General features: G+C 39.9%; 2 protein-coding genes across 4 annotated transcripts in view; both read left to right on the top strand.

The window, feature by feature from the left end:
* The window catches only part of LOC127155555 (dnaJ homolog subfamily C member 13), a 42434-nt gene that overhangs the window by 1481 nt on the left and 20890 nt on the right, over nt 1–20063 (top strand). For all 3 annotated transcript variants that reach the window (XM_051097846.1, XM_051097845.1, XM_051097848.1), the window contains exons 2-19: nt 3118–3198; nt 8417–8492; nt 11783–11932; nt 12145–12186; nt 12841–13041; nt 13119–13325; nt 13410–13505; nt 14453–14544; nt 14630–14796; nt 15036–15115; nt 15219–15388; nt 16112–16211; nt 16305–16412; nt 16496–16651; nt 18050–18106; nt 18186–18307; nt 18697–18772; nt 18858–18953. In XM_051097846.1, the coding sequence (XP_050953803.1) occupies nt 3131–3198; nt 8417–8492; nt 11783–11932; nt 12145–12186; nt 12841–13041; nt 13119–13325; nt 13410–13505; nt 14453–14544; nt 14630–14796; nt 15036–15115; nt 15219–15388; nt 16112–16211; nt 16305–16412; nt 16496–16651; nt 18050–18106; nt 18186–18307; nt 18697–18772; nt 18858–18953 (2064 nt within the window). In that variant the 5' untranslated portion in view covers nt 3118–3130. The remainder of the gene's footprint in view (nt 1–3117; nt 3199–8416; nt 8493–11782; nt 11933–12144; nt 12187–12840; nt 13042–13118; nt 13326–13409; nt 13506–14452; nt 14545–14629; nt 14797–15035; nt 15116–15218; nt 15389–16111; nt 16212–16304; nt 16413–16495; nt 16652–18049; nt 18107–18185; nt 18308–18696; nt 18773–18857; nt 18954–20063) is intronic.
* Nucleotides 9139–11259, top strand: LOC127155556 (zinc finger BED domain-containing protein 4-like). The gene is made up of 2 exons (XM_051097849.1): nt 9139–10522; nt 10715–11259. The coding sequence occupies exons 1-2, from the start codon at nt 10235–10237 to the stop codon at nt 11147–11149; spliced, it is 723 nt and encodes a 240-aa protein (XP_050953806.1). The 5' UTR covers nt 9139–10234; the 3' UTR covers nt 11150–11259.

Genomic DNA, 20063 nt, shown 5'->3' with positions numbered 1-20063 from the left:
TGACCGTCATCCTCTGTCAGGCTGAACACGGGCCTGTGGAGACGAGAGACACTCGCTGTCGCACAGTTACATTAAAACAGTCATTGTAGGAATCCGGCCAAACCAGTCATTAGTTTGACAAATCATAATTTATGCTGTTACTTTATTTTTTCTTTCATTTTTGCTACATATCAGACATTGAAGTGATCTAGTATTTGTATTTTACTTTGGATTTTAGATTACAGTTGAGTTCTGTTTTTTTTCCCCACAGTAAACACTGCAAAACTACCTTCTAAATAATAACAATAATAATATCTTATTTATTCATAATAAATTAGTAGTAAATTAATTTGGAATATCCCTCAAACGTTGTTTGAAGCTTTCAGACATTGTATTACTGTTACATTTTTATTGTTGTTATTGTTTGATTTATTTTTGGGTTGCATTAGTTCCACTTTCATAAGATATTTCTGTGTTTCAGTATGATCTGAGATGAGTTTGTTCATGGAGTGTGTGTGTGTGTGTGTGTGTGTGTGTGTGATGTCGAGCGTGTAGTGATGAGTTGTGTAATGTTAGTGTAAATGTCATGCAGCACAGTCATGCCTGTCATTATGTTTTATTGGAAGATACAGCAGCTACAGGTTTATCAGAAGCTTTATTGCGACTTTAGATCGGAGCTTCACATTTTCCAGAAAAGATCAATTTCAGTAATTTCTCCACCGCACAGGACACAGTACAGAGATGACAGAAGAGCTGAAGGACGGTGTGTGTGTGTGTGTGTGTGTGTGTGTGTTTCCGTGCAGCGTTAAACTGCGTCTATTGATCCACGCCAAGAGCTGTTAATGTTGATCATGTGACCTCATCCTGGAATCGGCGTTCTTCACAGCACAATACTGTCATTCCACTAGACTAGTAGATTCTAGTTTACCAAGATTACACATTCAGTAGGAGAATGTTGAAAATTAGACTTTTTAATCTGTTGATTGTGTCTGGGTTTGATGAATTTCATTCATTTGTTTAGCGAGTTTGGCTTTAGTCTTTTGTTTGTCCTTGTTGAGATGACTGCATCATCCTAGGGCTTCCTTCAATTGATTTATTATTTACTTTCTCTATGGATGAGCACTTTTTGACTTTTTTTTTTTATTATTATCATTTTTGATATTTTATCTTTTTGATTTATTTTTTTAATCATATTTATAATCAAGTCTTAGAGGAGAAAAATATCTGTTTGTCAAAATGTAGTGTGTAGTGAACTGTGAAAGCCCTGTTTATTCCTCATTGTTAATTGATTTACATTTGTTTTAAAAACTCAGTCTTCTACTTTGAACCTGATTAATGTTTCATTTCTTTAACACTTCCATTTCAGTCATTTTATGAAGTTTGTTCAGTCCTCTAGATCAGGGATTGATGGAGCGATGAAGAGTTTGGTTTTATCATAAGTTAAAGACATCGAGAGCGTGCTTACATGGGGATGTTTTCAAAGCAGCACAAGCAGTTGTTAAAACGGCTCACATTCTCATCATGCACTCAACTTTTTCCAGTTGATTTTATTAATATGCGTATTTCAACCTTAGCTCAGATTTTGCCAACGTACAGTATAAAATCTCCAAACCTGGCTAGTCAGTATAGCAGTATTAAACATGGAGCAAGTTAACCCAGGATTACATAACCCAAGGTTAAATATGACCCGGGGTTCACGATATGTGAAAGCCGGAGTGTTGTGATGAATGTTGTGCTGTGTGAGCTCCTGTAATGGAGGTGCAGTGGAAGAAAGGAAGGAAGGAAGGAAGGAAGGATGAAGTCAGTGATTTTGAGCTCTGCTGACAGAGACATTCAGCACTGCTGCTCATGGATCTGACTCCTCTCTGCGTTTCTTTACTCTCTGCTCGCCCAGATTTTATTGTCTTGTGTGTTTGTCCCGTATCTGAGTGAATCTGATCGGCTCTTCTCCAGCTTCCCGTCTCTCTTCTACCTGTTGCTTTTTCTGTTTTTTGAGAAGCTGAAAAGATTAAATGTACTTTTTTGTTTCTTTTTTTTAAAAATATTTTATCTCTTCTAGAATTCATTAGGACTGTGTATTGTCAAGAATCTGGCGATACGATTCATATCACGATACGGGGGTTGCGATACGATATGTTGGGGTACATACAGTTGGGATATAACCTCAAAATGAAGCAACAGCCATGAATCTTGTATGAATTTTTTTTTTAATATCGATATTGCATTTTTCAGAATCGATACAGTATCGGCAAACATCATATCAGGATACTCGCGTGTGTCCATATTTTCTTACACCCCTACAATTCACAGGCTGCTCTTATGGTTGCCGCAAAGTAGTTTCCATTATCTAAACTCATTAGAAGTTGATTTTACATCTGTGAGTGTTACCCATAATGCTTCACTCCCGTGGCTCCGGTCTCTGAATCTCTGGCCTGGGTTTAAAAAAACAAACATGTGTTTGAGGTGTGGAATCTGTGCGTCCCGTGTCAAGTGTGCTTGCTGATATTTTAGGAAGTGTTGGGTGTTTTCATGTAGATGCGGTTCACAGTGTGGCGGGACCAGGACTCGACCTTAAGGACTGTTAGCCTAAGAAACCCGCCGCCGTCTTTATCACATCATTCACTCACGTTTCTGTTTTTATTGTGTTACTGACTGTGTACTTGTCTTCAAAAACTGTATTACTGACTTTTCACTAACATTAGTTAGCCTAGTATTAGTTTCTGCTGTAGCATTAAAAATCTGAGGTGTAGATGAGTTTGTTTGTTCATCAGATTTGTAGAAATGGATGAATCTCACCAATGGATCCTCTGCAGTGAATGAGAGTCCAAACAGTTGATATAAACATCACTATAATTCACAAGTAATACACAAATGGTAGGAAGCGTAAATGATGACAACATTTACATTTCTGGGTGAACTATCCTTTTAACTTTTAAAATGACTCACTTTAAAAGTGATTTGTGAGCAGTCTGAGTAATCTCTAGCAGAAGTCTACAATCTGACAGTCGTGCTGTTGTCATGCTGTAAGAAGCGGCTCAATTCATGTCCAGGTTTTCATGCTGTTTTCATTGAGCAGGAAGTAAATCAGGTTTATGTCGTCTTTGAGTTCCTGATTGTGATCCTCTTCTGTTTTCACAGGCCCTGCCTGAAGATGAACGTCCTCAAAGACAACAAAGACTTGGCCTGTTTCTACACAACCAAACACTCCTGGAGGGGGAAGTAAGTGCCTCATTCCTCTCCGTTACTATGAGACGTTTCATTCAGACGGACCCGCTTATTGGGTGTCGTGACCTTCGTGTGTCAGATCTCAGGCTAAAGTGTGATTTACCGCTGTGGAGGTCATACACTCACTGACACCTTGTTTCTTCTCTTGCATTTTGCGTCTGTGTGCTGCTATTAATCCTGTCAGTGGACTTGCACCATCTGTAGTGTGCCTCACAGACATCAGTCCTGTTCCCTCAAAACACATCACAGATAGTCTCACTCACTCTCACTTCTGTCTTTCCAAACACTTACTTTCACTTATTTCTTTCCAAACCTGTATAACTTACTCTCTGCTGTGGAACATAAATGTAGTTATTTAAAGGAACACTGCTCTTTTACATGCGTGTCTAGCGCATGAACATTTTACATAAAGTTTGATGTGAGGCCTAATGCCATCGACTGTTTCATGTGTCATGTGAATTAAAATGTCAGTTTTTGAAGTAAGAACAGAGTCAATTGGATCAGTTGTTGTGGTGCTTTTTAAGATTGATGGCACCCATTGCACTTTCATTGTAATAATTTGTCTCTAGTCCTTTTTTTTGTTCCTAACAGAATTTTAATTTAAAAGAGTAAACCATTCCCTTAAGGGGTGAATTTCCAGACATGGTTTTCTTAATTAAATTAGGATTGGGAATTGAGAATCCGTCGTCGTATTTCTGTCCCTGTCAGCGTTGAAGCCGGTGCAGACGCAGACCAGTCCTTCTGGACATTAAAAACAGAAGCAGATTAGCAAGAACAAACAGGCCGTGTCTGCTCTCCACCAGGGCCATTGAGATCATCATTTCCCCTCAGAAATGCCCACAGTTAGGACGAATGCTTGGAAAAACGCTTGGATGCAATCCAGAGCAGAAAGTCAAAGACACAGAAAGGGAAAAAGTAGCTCAAGAACATGCCAACCTCCCAATGAACGACAAATCACGGCCTGATAATATACTGTGTGGTGTGTGGAGGTCCACTTGAATGAGGTCGCAGTAATGACTACAGATGTGTTGTGTGTGAGCCTGAGTAATGAATTACCCATGATCTCGTTAAGCTGTCGCGTTCTTGTGTGTGTCCCAATCTTTGTAATCATTAGCTGTGCTTATAGTATGTGATGGGCTGAAAAAGCAGGACAAAAATGTAAATGTTAATGTACATACGATTTTATCCTAGTTTTATATAGACTTCTCAGACTTCTGTTGGTTGTTTTTGCAGTGTTTGTGAGGAAACTGCTCTGTTTTTTTTCTTAATCATGTGACAGCAGCCAATAAGAGTTTATTAGATTTACTAAAAAGCTTTTCAGTGATCTGCACAGAGGTTGAACACACACACACACACACACACACACACACACACACACACAGGAAGTCTCCTGGTATTGGTCAGCTCCGCTGAACTCGATGTGGACAGCACAGAGAGCTTTCTTTTCCGACAGACATGGAGTAAATTATGCAACAACTGACAGAAACTCTAAAATGGTGGTCTGATTTCATCAGGAGGACGGTAGTAGATGGTGTGAAGAGAGTTCAGCCAAACGTAATCATTCTGTCATTATTTGCTCACCCTCATGTTATTACAAACATCCATGACTTTCTTTATTCAACAAAAACACTGAAGTAGATTTTTAAAAAAAAAATGTTTATGGACCCCACTGACTTTCTTTGTGTGGACAAAAACACTGGGACTGACAGCACAGCAGCCCAGTTTTCATTATTTTCATTTGTTTGTCAGAATATGTGAAAAGATTGAGCTGGTTAGGGGGAGATGTTTAGCTATCAGTTTCCTAATAAAAGGAAAGCACCACGTGTGTGTGATGTAGCTGTTGAATTGAAAAGAGAGGCCAGAAATGAAAGCAAAACGAGCCCCGACACATCCTCCTTCCCATGTAGACATACATGACACGGCTGTGTTATATTGTGTTATATGGTGTGCTGAGCTGCTCTTTGTGAAATGTTTTCCATGATCATTATCCTGCTCACTTTCACTGCTATTGATCTCGAAGAGCAGTGTATGTTGTGTGTGCTGGATTGCTCTTTACTAGCACACAACACAGTAAAACCAAACTGGAAGAATCATGGGTTTGATTTTGTTAGTGTTGTAAAGCTGTAGATGTGATTTCTCACAGCAGTAGACGGTAAAAAGATTCACTCCATCACGTCATCTGCTGTACTCAGATCAGCCAGGAACGATTCCTCTCAAGCGATGATCTCATTCATGTGTTTTTACCTCAGCTGAGCTGATGATGAAGCTTTTGGATAATAGCAGTTCACAGAATAGCTCAGTTTCACATTTAATGTCTGTCTTTGTGTCAGATTTTACTGTTTGGCCAAAAACTCAAGGCTCGATTGTGACACTCAGAAGAGTTCCTGATTTAGTTTCTTGTTTTATTCCTGTGTCTTCAGTTTAGATACACTGACATGACTGTGGTGTGTGTGTGTGCGTGTGCATGTCAGAGTGTGTGTTTGAGTGTGTGTATGTGTGAGTGGGCGAGAGAGAGAGAGAGAGTGTGAGAGTGTTATTGAGTGTGTGTGAGAGAGAGAGTTATTGAGTGTGTGTGTGTGTGTGTGTGTGAGAGAGTTATTGAGTGTGTGTGTGTGTGTGTGTGTGAGAGAGAGAGAGTTATTGAGTGTGTGTGTGTGTGTGTGTATGTGTGTGTGTGGTATATTTCAAGGGAAGATGTTAAAAGCCACAGATGATGAATAATTAACCGGTCTTGTGACTGCTCTCACCAGCCTGTATATTGTTCTGCAAGGTCAGAGAGACAGAACGTCGTCGAGTGGTCTTTAACTGGAAATAATGTCATACTATCATCTCTGTTTGCAGTACATATATCATGACTCAAGGTTCCTATTTCCAGTTTCCCTCAAAATTGGATCAGAAATGTAAAGCGAGTGTTTAAATGATAATGGTGTGTCCACCCACAGATATGAGTCAGTGGTTCTCTGTGGTTGCTATCATTCATCATGTAGGTTGTAAACGGTGAACTCTAATATCTCTTATTACTGCTGTCTTTCCACATGTCCTGTGTGCTTTAATCTGTGTCTGTCAGCTGTGTAGCAGATGAGATCCTGATGAAAACTTCCCTTCATTCACAAATGACATTCAGTCAGTGTAAACACACAGACATCATGACTGCGGGACACACGTCTCTGTCTCACATCAGTCCAGCTTTTGGAGAATGTTAGACTTTTATTTTTGGTTTTGTTTGATTTGTGTGTGTGTGTGTGTTTAGGGTTGGGCTGTAGCTTTTCTATCATATGAAATGGCCAAATATTAAAGATTGAAGGGGTCATTGGATGCAAAGTTCACTTTTTCATGTTGTTTGAACATTGTGTGTTGGCTGTGTATGTACAAATCACACCCACAGAGGCCACTCCCACCATAGTTGATTGACATGAGCGTCTTACCTCAGATCAGCTGTAACAGTCCGACCTCTTTGTTTTGATGCCGGAGCAGGGATGTAAGTTAGACAAGAATATCTCTGATTGAGTGATTGAGGTGTTGTGTTGCTGGATGTAATAATGAACATAGTGGTCGTCATTTACTCCCGACATCTGAGCCGCTGAAGATGCAGTAGATTACTTTCCCAACAGTGTGCTAGTTAGCAAGTTTCACGGCTAAATGCAGCTAAAGTAAACAATCTCTCAGAGCAGCAGAGAGAAGAGAGGGCCGGGCCAGCAGAGCTCAATCCCTCAGAACGGGATGATTTTTGCAGAGCTGATTTTGACAAGGTAAAAAGGGTGTCGTTTTACACAACCATTGAGAATTTTTAATCAAAGTATATTAGAGAATTTTCATTAAGACCCTAAAGAATCATATCAACTTGTGGAAAATGGGCATCTGATGACCCATTTAAATATATTTGAATTAAACATTAAGTCAATATTAAACAAGGATTAGATCACGCAGTAAAGTGTTAGTGACAGCCCTATTTATAAGTGTTTTTTGTAACTGATGCTTCTTCATACACACATGAGTGACGCGTGTGTTTGTCCTGCTCGTTCGTTTGGTTTCCTGATTGATGAGACACTGAGAAGGTGAAATCGCTGACAGGGTTAGTTTCTCTGTTATGGGTTTACGATACGATGTCCTGTAGAGAAGTGAACATTACCACTTCTCTTGTTTTGTTCTGCTGTCAGACATGTTGGTCCATGGATCAGAAACGCAGGGCTGTTTCTGTGTGTTTTATCTGTGAAAGCGTTGATGTTTTTCCTCCGGCCTGTTAAACGAGTGCTGCCTGTTAAGCTGTCTTTTGTCCTTTTTGTTTGTAATAACACAATGACGAGTATGTTTGTGGGTGGAAGACACTTTTTCAAGCTGTCAGTGCTTTTCGTCGGGTGTTTCTGGTATATTCATTATTTATTTTTTCTGCTGATGTTAGACTCAGGACTGTATTTTCATCCACACTGCATGCCTCAGAAAAACTCCATACACACTTAGACAGAATCGCAGTGTGTTGTGTGTGTAGATGTGAGTTCACTCTTGTCTCATGTCGTCTCCATCAGTCTCTTCCGCTCCAGTTGTCTCTCACTCTCCTGTGCTCCTCTCAACTCAACACACTCCTGCTCCATTAATGCTGTGTGTGTGTGTGTGTGTGTGTGTGAGACCTGGTATTTGTCACGTTATGGGGACCAAATGTCCCCACAAGGATAGTAATACCAGTAAATTTTGACCTTGTGGGGACATTTTTTTTAGGTCCCCATGAGGAAACAGGCTTATAAATCATGCAGAATGAGTTTTTGTGACAAAGTAAAAGTGTGCACAGTCTCCTGCTCTTTGGTTTCTCTCAGTTCATCAGTCTGATTCTGGAGTTCTGGGTTTGTGGATTAACGCAGTGATCAACCTTCTGTGTTTATGCTTCTCCTTCTCCTTCTGCTCTCTCACAAACACGTTCCTGTCTAATTACAGCAGCTGTTATTTTCAGACCATCTGCAGGCAACATTTTTGGACACATTTAGAGACAGAAAACAATGCCATTATTGACCATGTCTGGTTTTTCATGTCGCTGCCCTTCTCTGATTACAAGAAGTCTGCTTTATTCTCCAGGACAGTAGATAATGCATTACATGGCAGTCCAGTTTTGGGGGAAAAAAGTTCTAAAACAAAATTGTATGCAATATATGACATAAAAAATCTAATCTCAGGGTTTGATTGAGTGCTGAGTTTTAAATGGGTTGTTTTTGTGTTTCTGCAGGTACAAGCGTGTTTTCTCAGTGGGAACTCATGGCATCACCACATACAATCCCACTACACTAGAAGTTACTAACCAGGTACTTCATTTCATCAGTGTGTTTATAGATTAAGTTGAACAGAATATACAGAATAAATGCATGTCTCTTATTTGCAAAATTAGTTTAATAATTGTATTATATATGATCAAATTAAATTGTAAATAATAACAACAGTGATGTATTATTTTTATATTTTTATTAATAAACATAATTGTATTTGTTGTTTTCAAATATTTTTTTTCTTATCATTATTTATGATGATGATGGTAATTGTTGTTGTTATTATTATTGTTATCTGTTGCTGATATAATAACATGAACCACTGTATCGTTCTTAAATTATAAAGTATCAGTTATTTATTTACTTTTATTAAAATAATAATAAACTTCTGATATAACTAAGGGTGTCACGATTTCGATTTTAAATCGAAATCGATCGAAATTCATGCTCAATCTCGATTATCGAATCAAAAAATGGAATCGTCGATGCTGCCACGCCCCCATGTCACGTCAGCTTGGCTTGCCAAGCGAAAAAAAAAAACACGCTTGTTGAAGTGCTGCGAGTCAATCTAACAGCTACAACAAACAGCCAAAAGATAGCATGGCAACTGCAGACGCAGGAGACCCGTCGACAGAACTTGAACCCCCTCCTCTTTCACTGAAGTCGCCGGTGTGGAAGTATTTTGGATTTCCAGTGAGTTATGTTGACAACGTTCGTGTTGTCGACAAAAAAAACACAGTTTGCAAGCTCTGCTATGTACGTATATCACATTATTCCACCGGCAGCACGACTAACATGGCAGGGCATCTCCGCAGGCACCACAAAAACATAGATTTATCTGTTAAACCGACAAGTGTAACACAAACTACTCTCCCGTCTTCATTTGGAATAAAACTTCCAAGTAACTCAACACGTGCAAAGGCAATTACAAGCGCGGTAGGAGTATTTATAGCCGCGGACATGCGACCTTATTCAGTAGTAGAAAACTCCGGTTTTAGGCATTTAATTAGCGTGCTAGAACCGCGCTACGAAATCCCAAGTAGAACGCATCTCACAGCTACGGTGATACCCTCCATGTACAATAATGTGAAGGAGAAAGTTATTGAAGGTCTTAGCAGTGCACATTTAGTAGCCTTGACTACAGATTGCTGGACCTCAAGAGCAACACAGAGCTTCATGACTGTCACAGCGCATTACATTAATGATGACTGGGAAATTCAAAATCCAGTACTTCAAACTCGCCCCATATATGAAGCTCACACAAGTGAACATTTAGCAGAAGTGCTGAGGGAAGTGGTACTGGAATGGAAGTTGAACAGACAAAATGCAACAATTCCTGTGACAACTGATAATGCAAAGAACATTGTCAATGCCTCACATGCAGCTGGATTGTCTCCACACATTGGATGTTTTGCCCACACTGTGAATCTGGCCTCCCAGAAGGGTTTGGGAGTAAACCAGATTTCCCGTCTTTTGGGCAGAGTCAGGAGGGTGGTCACTTTTTTCCACAGAAGCACCACTGCAGCAGCCGTCTTAAAGTCAAAACAAGACATGCTTCAGCTTCCTCCTCACACGCTGGTTCAAGATGTCATTACAAGGTGGAACTCCAGCTATGACATGATCACACGCTATTTAGAGCAACAAGCTGCTATCTATTCTGCACTTGCAGAAAAAGACATAAAAAAAATGCTAAAGACCTTATCACCCTCTCTGATCAAGATGTGACTGTTCTGGAAGATGTATGTCAGGTACTGAAGCCCCTGAAAACAGTTACAACCTTGATGAGTTCCGAACAGCAGCCTACTGTGTCTATGGTCATGCCCCTACAACACACCATCCTGACATCTTTGAAACACAGTGACACAGATTCAACAATTGTAAAGGATGTTAAATCTGCTATAGAGGCAAATTTTGAAGAGAGGTATTCAGACCCAAGACTTCAACAGTTCCTGAATGAGAGCACTGCCTTGGATCCTAGGTTTAAAACTTTACCCCACCTGGATGACATATCTCGGAATGAGATCTTCAATTGTCTGGAGGAGAAAATCTTGCAAGAGCACTCCACACAGGTATGTGATGCTAATAGGCTAATGTGATTAAGTTAAAGTAGTTTGTTTTTGTATTTACATAATTTCACATTCATAATATTTCATGAATAGGACTAATCACAATATCCTTTCTGTTTGTTGTTGTCACACTTAAATATAATTTCTGCCTGTTTATTACCTTAAACAACAGTGTTTTGTGTGTGACTATTTCAGTCTCATGCCTCAGGAGAAGGATCCAGCCAAAACCCTGCAGAGGATACAGTCACTGTAGCAACCAGCGGAGGCAGCCCCCCAACAAAGAGAACAGCACTTAGTGAACTGTTTGGTGATTTTTTCAGCACAGCCTCCACTGCATCATCATCAGAAACCAAACCATGGCCTGATGTTGTAAAAGACGAGATTCAGCTATACAAAATGGTTAAAGTAATTTCTGTGGATTCAAATCCACTGAAATGGTGGAAAGATAATGAGAACCAGTACCCAAATTTGTCCAAGCTTGCCAAACGTTATCTTGCTGTACAAGCAACAAGTGTGGCAAGTGAAAGAGTGTTCTCAACAGCTGGGGACATTGTGACATCTCAAAGAGCAGCCCTCTCCACAGAGAATGTGGACATTCTCATTTTCTTAAAGAAGAACATGAAACTATAAAAAAAAAATCTGCCCATATAAATGTAAATAGTTAATATTTTTGACTGTATTTTTGCAATATTTTTAGCAGTTCTCTTTTCATATTCCTCTTTAACAAGAACTTGAAACTGCTATTTTTTTTGTGAACTTGAATGTCATCATCTGTGAAGAAAACTGCAGTTACAAAAGAGAAATTAGATGGCAGGTTATTTTGTATAAGTTTCCAATTGACTGAAGATATAAGTTATTGTTACATTATATTGTTAATGTAGTGTGTGGTACATTGCGAACAAAGGTCAGATATTATTATATTGCATAAAAGTCTTAAAATGGCATAGCTTGTGCTTTCAAATTTTTCTTTTTTAAATCGAGAATCGAATCGAACCGTGACTTTAGAATCGAAAATGTAATCGAATCGAGGATTTGGAGGATCGTGACACCCTTAGATATAACTAAGGCCATAAGGGCACAGAAAAATAATCTTAACCAGTAATATTATTGAAACCATTTCATGATCCAGTCAAACCCCGATGGATAAAATTCCTGTCCTGCCTTACATTATTTCTCTTTGAATGTGCTTCATGATACGTCAGATTATGGAAGTTAAATATGTTGTAGATGCTGTTATGAATATTGTTTAATATCGGTCTGCAGTGGCCTTACGGTGACATCTGTGGCATCACTCCGGTCGGTAAAGGCCAGGGCACCGAGTTCAACCTCACTTTCCGGAAGGGCAGCGGGAAGAAGTCCGAAACGCTAAAGTTTTCCACTGAGCATCGCACAGAGCTGCTAACAGAAGCGCTGGTGAGGAACACTGCTCTGTTATGAACGCAAATGCTGGAGGATGACATCCTGGAAAATTATGTAACATGCTTTATTAAAGAAGATTCTGTGATTCTGGTCATTCCACATCATCCTTCAGTCCCTCTTTGTCAGATCACGACAGGCCTCATCACAGTGATGTGGACACTCTCTTTACATAATTTGCTCTGACACGTTCTCTCTCTTCTCCACAGAGATTCAGAACAGACTTCTCAGAGGGAAAAATCACCGGAAGAGTGAGTATTAAAAAATCACCCTCTTATGTTCATGTCATGTGTAGTTGAGCAGCATCACACAGTATGAGTGCTGTTTCTCCCCAATATCTGCACATGTGACACTGATACTTTATACAACAGTTCAATAATCAGGAAGTTAATATTGTATATTTTAGACACTATATTGTCTGTTTTGCTCAATCTTGCAAATGAAAATGGTTCCAATCAAAGCCACGGCAGAACTGATGAGCGTCTCTGATCAACACACAGCGCTGATTCATTACCGAATGATTCATTATGACAATGACTCACTACCACCTACTGGTGCTTTTCATTTCATATTTACAGAATCATTCTTTTTTTATTATTATTATTATTAATTTATATTTTAGTGTTCTTTACAAGAAAAAAAATATACTCATTTATTATCATTATTTATGTAATGTTGAATCAAAAAATGACTGTAAATGACTTTTGAGGGTAATTCCTCACCCCAAATGGATGTGCAAATAATTTGTGATTAGATTAATGAATCAATAAGTCATGTAATTGAATAGAATACACATTTTAATCACAGTCTTAATTCAGACTTTTAGTGTCCGTATTCTTGTTTAGTGTTTAAAATGTTTGTGTCTGACCGTGTGTGTTTTTGTAACTCTGCTCCTGTTTCCTCAGCGCTATAACTGCTTTAAGCATCACTGGAGCGACACACGGAGGAGCGTGTGTTTGGAGGTGACGCCGGGAGGCATCGATCAGATCGACCCTCAGACCAACCGCGTGATCTGCTCGTACGACTACCGCTGCGTCGAGGGCTTCGTCGAGCTCTCCGACTACCAGGGCGGCTTCTGCATCCTCTATGGAGGCTTCAGCAGGCTGGTGTGTGTTCAGTCCTGATTGGACCAGGAGGAAGTCATTATTCTCTCATAACTTACTGTCTCTCTCTTCGGCTCTAGCATCTGTTCGCGTCCGAGCATCGCGACGAGATCATCCGCAGCGCGATCGAACACGCCGGAAACTTCATCGGCATCACGTTACGTCTGCGCAAGGAGACCCTGACGTTCGAGGGCTTCCTCGGCGAGCGTCTGGGAAAGTACGGTTCGGACGAATGCATCACCTCGCTCACCGAGTTCATCGTGCAGAAGATCACGCCCCGTCATGCGGTAAGACGCGCAGCTCAGGATCTGATGTGTTCCAGATGTGTGTGGGATTGATCTGATGGAGGTTCGTGGTTGTGTTTGTCTCAGGAGCCGGTGAAGAGGATTCTGGCCCTCACAGAGACGTGTCTGGTGGAGAGAGACCCTGCCTCTTACAACATCGTCACCATCAAGCCCTTTGGAGAGGTCTGTCTGAATACAGCTCAGTTTAGACACTAGAGAAACACATGGCCTGATGACACAAAACAACACAACTTCTTTTTGAGTACATTTACAATGTTTTTTTTTGTTGGAAGTAATAATTTATGGAAACCCATTTCCACTACGAAAATGCTCTTCTGTAAAATATCAATATGAACTCAGAATTGTGACATTTAACTCAAATTCTGAGATTAAAACTCAATTGCGAGAAATAAACTAGCAGTTCTGAGAAGAAAGGAGTTATGAGAACTTGCAGATGGAAGAAAAAAGTAACAATTGTGAGATAAAAAGATAACGAGGTAAAATATATTTTTTATTGTTTTATTTATTTATTTTTTTAACAGGCTGCCATAATGAATAGTGATTTGCAATGCTTTTTACAACAGTAATCTGACTTTACTTCAGTAATCTGTCAGTGGCATATTGAGTGAGAAAAATTATTGGGCGGAAGTTATAGAATAGGGTTTGGATTGTGAAAGATGGGTGTTAGAGGCCAGAATGGAGGCAGACTGTAGGTAATTTTTTTTTTTTTTTTATCTTTGGAATACCATAAACTGATAATGCTATAATTTGACGTTGTATATTGAAATTCTTCATGGTAACACTTTAGTACAGGAACAATTCTCACTATTAACTAGTTACGTATCAGCATGCCTACTATTAACATATTGGCTGTTTATTAATACTTATTAAGCGCCTGTTCTGCATGAATGTATTCTACATCCCTAATCCCAGTACCTGAATTGAACTGCCTTACTAACTATTAATAAGCAGCAAATTACGAGTTTATTGAGGCAAAAGCTGTAGTTAATGGTTTGGTAATAGCAAGAACTGGACCTTAAGATAAAGTGTGACCGACTTTATATGTAGAGTATAGTGTTTATGTTTGTGTAATCATAATGTGCTGGTGTGTTTGTGTGTGTGTTGTGCAGGTGTTTGCTCTGATCTGTGATTCAGACAATCCTCAGGTGTTCACCGTCGAGTTCATCCGCGGTCAGATACGGAAGTACTGCTCCACAGAAAGGTAGCGCATCAGCGACGGCTCCCGTCCCGTTCAGCTCGAGAGATCAGGGTCTAACGGTTCCTGTCTGGTGTTTGTGTGTCTGTAGGGACTCTCTGCTGGCGAGTCTGCTGGACAGCGTGAGGGCGTCGGGGAACAGGGACGTGTGTGTGAAGATGGCTCCCACTCAGCGGGGTCAGCGCTGGGGTCTCCTCAGCATGCCTGTGGACGAGGAGGTGGAGAGCCTGCACCTCAGGTTCCTCGCTGCTCCTCCCAGTACGTTTATCATCAACTCATCATTCTTCTCATCTTTTTTCATGATCTAAAGTGATTTGGAGAATCAGATCTTGCTGTGCACAAACGACATGCTCTGATTCCTGCAAGAAATTAGATTTGTAGTTCTCATAAATGTCCTGTTCTTTGCTCCGCTGATCAATGTGATGTTTTTCAGCTAATATTAGTAAAACCCACTGCTGAGAGAGCGCCACAGTCAACTTCGTTGTTCTTTCTTGTAGATTGCAACTTTGCAGATGCAGTGTTCAGATTTAACGCCAACATCTCTTACAGTGGAGTATTACACGCCGTCACTCAGGACGTGAGTGTCTGTTCCACTCTGTGTTTCATTTCTGTGTCCTGTGGGCTCAGTCTTTTTATGTTTTCATTTTAATTCATATTATCTGTCTATTCTTCCTCCGCAGGGTCTTTTCTCAGAGAACAAAGAGAAACTGATCAACAATGCCATCCTGGCTCTCCTATCTCAAGATGTGGAGCTGCCGGGGCCCAACTCTGAGCTGGAGGCCCAGTTTCAGGCCATCAGACGTCTGGTGGCGTCCAAAGCCGGATTCCAGGCCTTCACGCAGCTGCCAAAGTACGAGCCTTCGCCGGACTCCACCCTAACACGCACACCACATACATTCAGCGTTTATATCACGCTTAACGTACCTGAGATTAATGTAATGTTGAGCTAAGAGTGTGAGACTCTTTGGAGTCTTCCTGTTTTATTATTCCCTGAATCCTCCAGTTCATACTCACTGTTATTCTTCACGTTGATCTGTTTGCTTGCTGAACCGCACAGGTTTTGTCTGAGTTTAATAAAACCGCTCTGTTGTTCTAAGGTCTGGTCCCATGGGTGGACTCGAACCCGCAATGTAAATATTAGTCCATATATCTCAGTGTACCCCTTTTCCTTCTCATTTCTGTCCATCTGTCTCTCCGTTGGTTTTCCTGTTTGAAACCATTTTAAGGAAACCTTCATTTGTTCTGATATTTAACATTTCCTCTTTTGTTTAAGCGCTTTACACCTGCTCTCTCTTTATGTTCCCGTCATCTATCATTATTTCTGGGTCACTGAGATGTATGAATTGACTAGTTGTGCTCCTCTGCACTACTTATACATCTAGGATTCATTCGGTATTTGTGCTGAACATGCAAATATTGAATGAGTTATCAGAAATGGCATCTTTTGACAGTGATTGGTTTTTATTTATATTTATTTATTTTTCTGGATTGTCTATAATGTTATATAAAATATTTAGATAGACAAATAAATATTACAGCTTTTTTTACAACTTATTTTATGGTCATGTTGCAGGTTTAGAGAGAAGTTGGGCGTAAAAACAGTTAAAGCGCTGAAGAGAAACCACAACGGTGTGACGCATGCGGCCATAGACATGCTCTGTGCTCTTATGTGTGTAAGTGAAGCTACACCTCACGAGCTCATTACCAGCGGCTGACGGATTCACATTCGTGTCCGTATCATAACACAACACTCTGTGTTTCTGCAGCCGATGCACGATGATTACGACCTGCGGCAGGAGCAGCTGAACAAAGCCTCTCTGCTCTCCTCCAAGAAATTCCTGGAGAACCTCCTGGAGAAGTTCATCAGTAATGTGGTGCGTCCCGCACGTTTAGATCAGCGTGTCGAAGGTTGAATGAGCGGTGTGTCGGGTCACTCAGTTTGTTTATGTTTCATCAGGAGCACGGCACAGGAGCGTTAGTGATCAGCTCGCTGCTGGACTTCTTGACCTTTGCCCTCTGCGCTCCTTACAGCGAGACCACTGAGGGGCAGCAGTTCGACATGCTGCTGGAGATGGTGGCGTCCAACGGACGGACGCTCTTCAAACTCTTCCAGGTCAGGGGTCAGATGTTGCTCAAAAGTCTCGTCTGCGCAAAACGACTGCATTTATTTGATTAGAAACACAGTAAAAACAGTAAAATATTATTACCACCTAAAATAGCTGTTTCTGTGTGAATCGGTGTTGGACATGTTACTTTCAAAAAGTAATTAGTTATAGTTACTAGTTACTTCCCACAGATAGAGTTAGTAACCGAGTTACATCATTATAAAAGTAACTAATTACCAGGGAAAGTAAGTATTGTGTTACTTTTTAAAAAAAATGTTTGAATATGTCAGATAACTTGGATGCCCCCAATATTAAATATGTTAAATGAATGAAATTTAAATGAAATGAATGAAATTTTTAGTTTACTCACAAGTCTAATATTAAATATCTGATACACTATTATATAGTCGACAACATTTGTTGTCCTAAGACGAGAACAGGTATTGTTTTGGTTTTAGGACAGCTTTGATGAAAGTTTTTGATCCACTTCAAATGTTGACTACTGTACATATATAAAGCTTATTGGCACAGATTTTTAAATATCTGAAAGATCTGCTATGAACTTGGCATCAGTGGCTCATGCAGTATAATATGACATTATGATTATTTAGATAACAATACTACTACGAATTCTACTACTAATAACAATATAAAATGCTCTAAGGATTAATGAGCTGCTGGGTTCATGAATATTAATCACGCTGTCTACGTTCACTCAAACTGATTTGCTGAAATCAAAACAGGGATGATAATAGGTGAGCGTCAGCCAATGAGATTGTGGTTTGCGCATTAGTTCCGAAACCGGCAGTTCTTAGGAGCTAAAGAATTCAGAGTTTACCGTTCGTCACAAACAGGTACGCTCTGCATCCATTCAGATGAACTGAAAAAAAAAAAATTATAATAATAATATAATAAACTATAGTAACGCCACATTTAATTGTCAGTAACGGTAACGGCGTTGTAACAAGGAAACAGTAATTCATTTGATTACTTGTTACTGAAAAAAATTACAAATAAATAAACATTTGTTACACCGTTATTCCCATCACTGAAGTGAATATGTGTATATAACATATATTTTCAGCATCATTACTCCAGTCTTCAGTGTCACATGATCCTTCAGAAATCATTCTAATATGCTGATTTACTGCTCAACAAACATTTATGATTATTAGCAATGTTGAAAAAACAGTTGCGCAATATTTTTGTGGAAACTGTCATTTTATTTAATTTTTAGGGTTCACAGATGAATATAAAGTTCAAAAGAGCTGCCTTTATTTGAAATAGAAATATTTTGCAACATAATAAATGTCTTTTAGTGTCACTTTTAGTGTCACTTTTCAGTTAATTTATCACTAATGAATAAGTGTTCGTTTGAACGGTGGTGTATTGTCTTTCTCTCTCAGCATCCCTCTATGGCGATCGTCAAAGGCGCGGGTCTGATCATGAAGGCCATCATTGAGGTGAGTATTGCTGTTGTTCCTCCAGCGTGTTTGTGTTTTTCTCTCCGTGTCTGTGAACCAATCACGTGTCGTCTGTCAGGAGGGAGATAAGGAGATCGCCACTAAGATGCAGGAGCTGGCTCTGAGTGAAGGAGCCTTACCCAGACACCTCCACACCTCCATGTTCACCATCAGCGCTGACCAGCGGATGCTCACCAACAGGTCAGTTCAGGACAGCAGACCGATGGATCTCACAGCGTAATGCAGTGTGCAGCCTGCTTTCTCCCAAGGTTTTTTCTCCATTTCTGTCACGATGGAGTTTTGTTTTCATGCCGCTGTCGCCTCTGGCTTGCTTAGTCGGGGACACTACATTTCCGGCAATATCATCAACTTGATTGCACAGTTTCTATTTGAACTGAACTGAGCTGGACGATCACTGAATCACTGACCTGACTTTAACTGAAAATTCAGTGTTTATTATTGTTCTTTTACATTTTGCATTATCGGTTATCATCTTTCCGGTTTAATACTGTAAAGCTGCTTTGACACAGTCTGTATTTTAAAAAGCACTATATAAATAAAGGAGACTAATCCTGTTTTATTACACGCAGGCAGTTGAGTCGTCATCTGGTGGGTTTGTGGACGGCAGAAAACCCCACTGCCTTGAACCTGCTCAAGAGGATCCTGGTGAGCCGACACGCAGAACAGACACTCATTTATGCTTTTCTTTTAGAATTAACACTGAAATATTCAGTCATTGTTTGTCTTTTAGCCCACCGGTCTGCTGGCGTATCTGGACAGCTCTGACCCTGTGCCTGAGAAGGACGTGGACAGGATGCACATACGCGACAACGTCAAGATCGCCGCGGTACGGATCAGCAGTCTTATTCTCAAATATCCTCTTTTAAGGCAATGGGGTGAATAGAGTAAACACGTAAAAGCTCTCACCATACTTCACCAATTTATCGATTACATTAAGAACTGCAAACATTCGGTGTATTACACGATTTCTGAAATGTTGTATAAATATGCACAAGGCATCATTTAAATATGCACTAATTCGCATACACGTTCAAAACTTTAATAATTCAGAACATTAACTTCATCACTCCATAAATCAAGAAATGCTGTCAACAGACAGAAAACAAACACATTTTCACCATGTTTTTATCGGTGTAAATGATATATGTGCTACCTAAAAGTTTGTGAACCCTTTAGAATTTTCTATATTTCTGCATAAATATGACCAAAAACATCCTGAAAGTTGACAAAGAGAACCCAATCAAACAAATGAGATGAAAATATATAGTTTGTCATTTATTTATTGAGAGAAATGGTCCAGTGTTAAATATATGTGAGTTGCAAAAGTATGTGAATCTCTAGGATTAGCAGTTCATTTGAAGGTGAAGTTAGAGTCCATTTGTTCAGATGTGTTATCAGTCAATAGGATGACTGTCAGGTGCCAGTGTATGCCCTGTTTTACATTTAAAGAACAGGGATCTATTAACGTCTGATCATGTTTGTGAAAGTGAATCATGGCATGAACAAAGTAGATCTCTGAGGACCTCAGAAAAAGAGTTGTTGTTGCTAATCAGGTTAGAAAAGGTTACAAAACCATCTCTAAAGAGTTTGGACTCCACAGATCCACAGTCAGACAAATTCAAGACCACAGTTACCCTCCCTAGGAGTGGTTGACCAACAAAGATCACTCCAAAACAAGTCTTGTAATAGTCTGCAAGGCTGCAAAGGACCTCAGGGTAACGCTGCTGCCTGTCTGCAGTGTGCTAAAGATCATGTGGACAAGTCAGAGGGCTCTAGGAGAAATGCTTTGTGGATGGATGAGACCAAAATAAATATAACTATTTGGGTTTAGATGAGAAGTGTTATGTTTGGAGAAAGAAAAACACTTCATTCCAGCATAAGAACTTTATCCCATCTGTGAAACATGGTGGTGGTAGCATCATGGTTTGGGCCTGTT

The sequence above is a fragment of the Labeo rohita genome, chromosome 24 (genome assembly GCF_022985175.1).
Source record: "Labeo rohita strain BAU-BD-2019 chromosome 24, IGBB_LRoh.1.0, whole genome shotgun sequence".
NCBI classification, from domain to species: Eukaryota; Metazoa; Chordata; class Actinopteri; order Cypriniformes; family Cyprinidae; genus Labeo; species Labeo rohita.
The sequence above is the reverse complement of the archived record's forward strand: the minus strand, read 5'-3'. Positions and strand labels throughout refer to the sequence as shown.